Source organism: Heloderma suspectum, chromosome 6 (assembly GCF_057233095.1).
Source record: "Heloderma suspectum isolate Gila_16-S chromosome 6, 16-S_ref, whole genome shotgun sequence".
Classification (NCBI taxonomy): Eukaryota; Metazoa; Chordata; class Lepidosauria; order Squamata; family Helodermatidae; genus Heloderma; species Heloderma suspectum.
The window spans coordinates 117,419,911-117,421,730 of NC_139463.1; the positions used below are offsets into that span (position 1 = coordinate 117,419,911).

Here is a 1,820-nt window from a genome sequence, read left to right on the forward strand (position 1 = left end):
AGTCTGATTTTTAATATTTATATGTGAACTGCTTGGAGATTTTATGATAACAATACAAAAAGCAGTAACATGGAGCATGGTATGATCTGTTGCAATTCTTTACAGGCCAGAGAAAGCAGTGCCTGGTTTGGGTTTGGGTTTTGGGAGATTTTTTTAAATATTAAGCAATATGTAAGTATTATAAATGAATGAATGAATGAATGAATGAATAAATAAAAAAATCCATGCAGCTTGGTATTCTTAAAACCACTCTCTATCCAACTCTCCCTGGGTAATCTTGCTAAGTGGTAGGAGAAAAGTTGCAGAACATGGAGAATCTCAACCAACCTGTGACTGAATTCATCCTGCTGGATTTCTCCATTGGGTACAAAGAAGGGATCCTTCTCACCATGGTCTTTCTGGCTATGTATATCACAACACTTGCTGGCAACATGGTCATCTTCTGCATTGTGTTACTAGATGGTCAGCTCCACACTCCTATGTACTTTTTTCAGGGTAATATCTCCATATTAGACATCCTGTTCACCACAGTTGTCAGTCCACAGCTGCTGTGGAATCTCCTTTCTGGTGACAAGTCCATCTCCTTCTCAGCCTGCATGACCCAATCCTACTTCTATTTCTTACTTGGCACGGTGGAGTTTTTCTCTCTGACATGTATGTCCTATGACCACTATGCTGCCATATGTAAACCTCTGTATTACCACACCATCATGAATGGTCAGGTGTGTATCAAAATATTGTTGGCTTCTTGGTTGTGTGGGTTCCTCTCTGTCCTCTGTCCACACATCAAAATTAGCAAGTTGACCTACGGCAACTCCAACATCATTAACTATTTCTTCTGCGACACTGGACCCTTGCTGGAGCTTTCGTGCAGTAGCACCCATTTCATTGAGCTGAAGGACTTCATGCTGTCTTCTCTTGTCATTCTTGGCTCAGCCATCATGACTTTGATTTCGTATGCATGCATCATCTCAACGATCCTGCACATTCCCACTACCACTGGTCAGATGAAAGCTTTCAACACCTGTGCCACACATCTCACCTTGATATCTCTCTCCTGCTGGGTCTCCATCTTCACCTATGTAACTTCATCCCAGAAAGAGACTTTGGACATTCACAAGGTGCCTGCTGTACTGACCACCATTGTTTGCCCTTTCATAAACCCATTCCTCTTCACCCTGAAGAACGACAATGTCAAAGAGGCTCCAAGGAAGGTGGTTCATCAGATCTGGGTACTATTATTATAAATGTTAGGGCTACCTGGAAACGAAATGTGTTGGTTCTGGGCAAAGATTAGCACCAATGTACAAATATGTAACTTTTTAGATCAATGCAAATGCACACTTGTTTGGGTTTCAAAGACACAGTTATGTGAACAGGAAGGCACCCTTTGATTCAGCCAGAGGCTGGGATCTAAAGAGGTACTTTGGATGTTTTTGGGTTTTCCCCTATCAATAGCAGACCACATGCCATATCTAAAATGATTTTTGAAACTCCCTTCAGTACCAAAAGGGTTTTGGCATACAATATAAGGAGGGGCTGTTGTTGAAATAGATGCTCAACAGGCACCCACCCCCTTGATCAGCATGGAAGTGTTGCATGGCTCTTTGGATATGGACCAGCATGTTAAATTAAGATAGCTTATCCACACAGAAAATTCCTTTCACTGGTTCTTGATGAAGGAAAGGATGATCTGTTTTGAAGAACAAAGCAGACTCCAATATCAATTGTGGTAAAATGCTGTGATGTTTATTCCATCCATTCGACTACTCTGGTTGTGTCCAGACTTAGCTATGCTTAAAGCAGACTCACTGAAACCA

At 41.5% G+C, this 1,820-nt stretch overlaps 1 protein-coding gene across 1 annotated transcript; it reads left to right on the plus strand.

Moving 5' to 3' along the window:
* The first annotated feature begins 308 nt into the window (after window positions 1–308).
* LOC146342785 (olfactory receptor 6J1-like) lies at window positions 309–1,247 on the plus strand. Its single transcript, XM_084807982.1, has one exon. It carries the CDS (start codon window positions 309–311, stop codon window positions 1,245–1,247), a length of 939 nt encoding a protein of 312 aa, XP_084664108.1.
* Window positions 1,248–1,820: the final 573 nt, after the last annotated feature.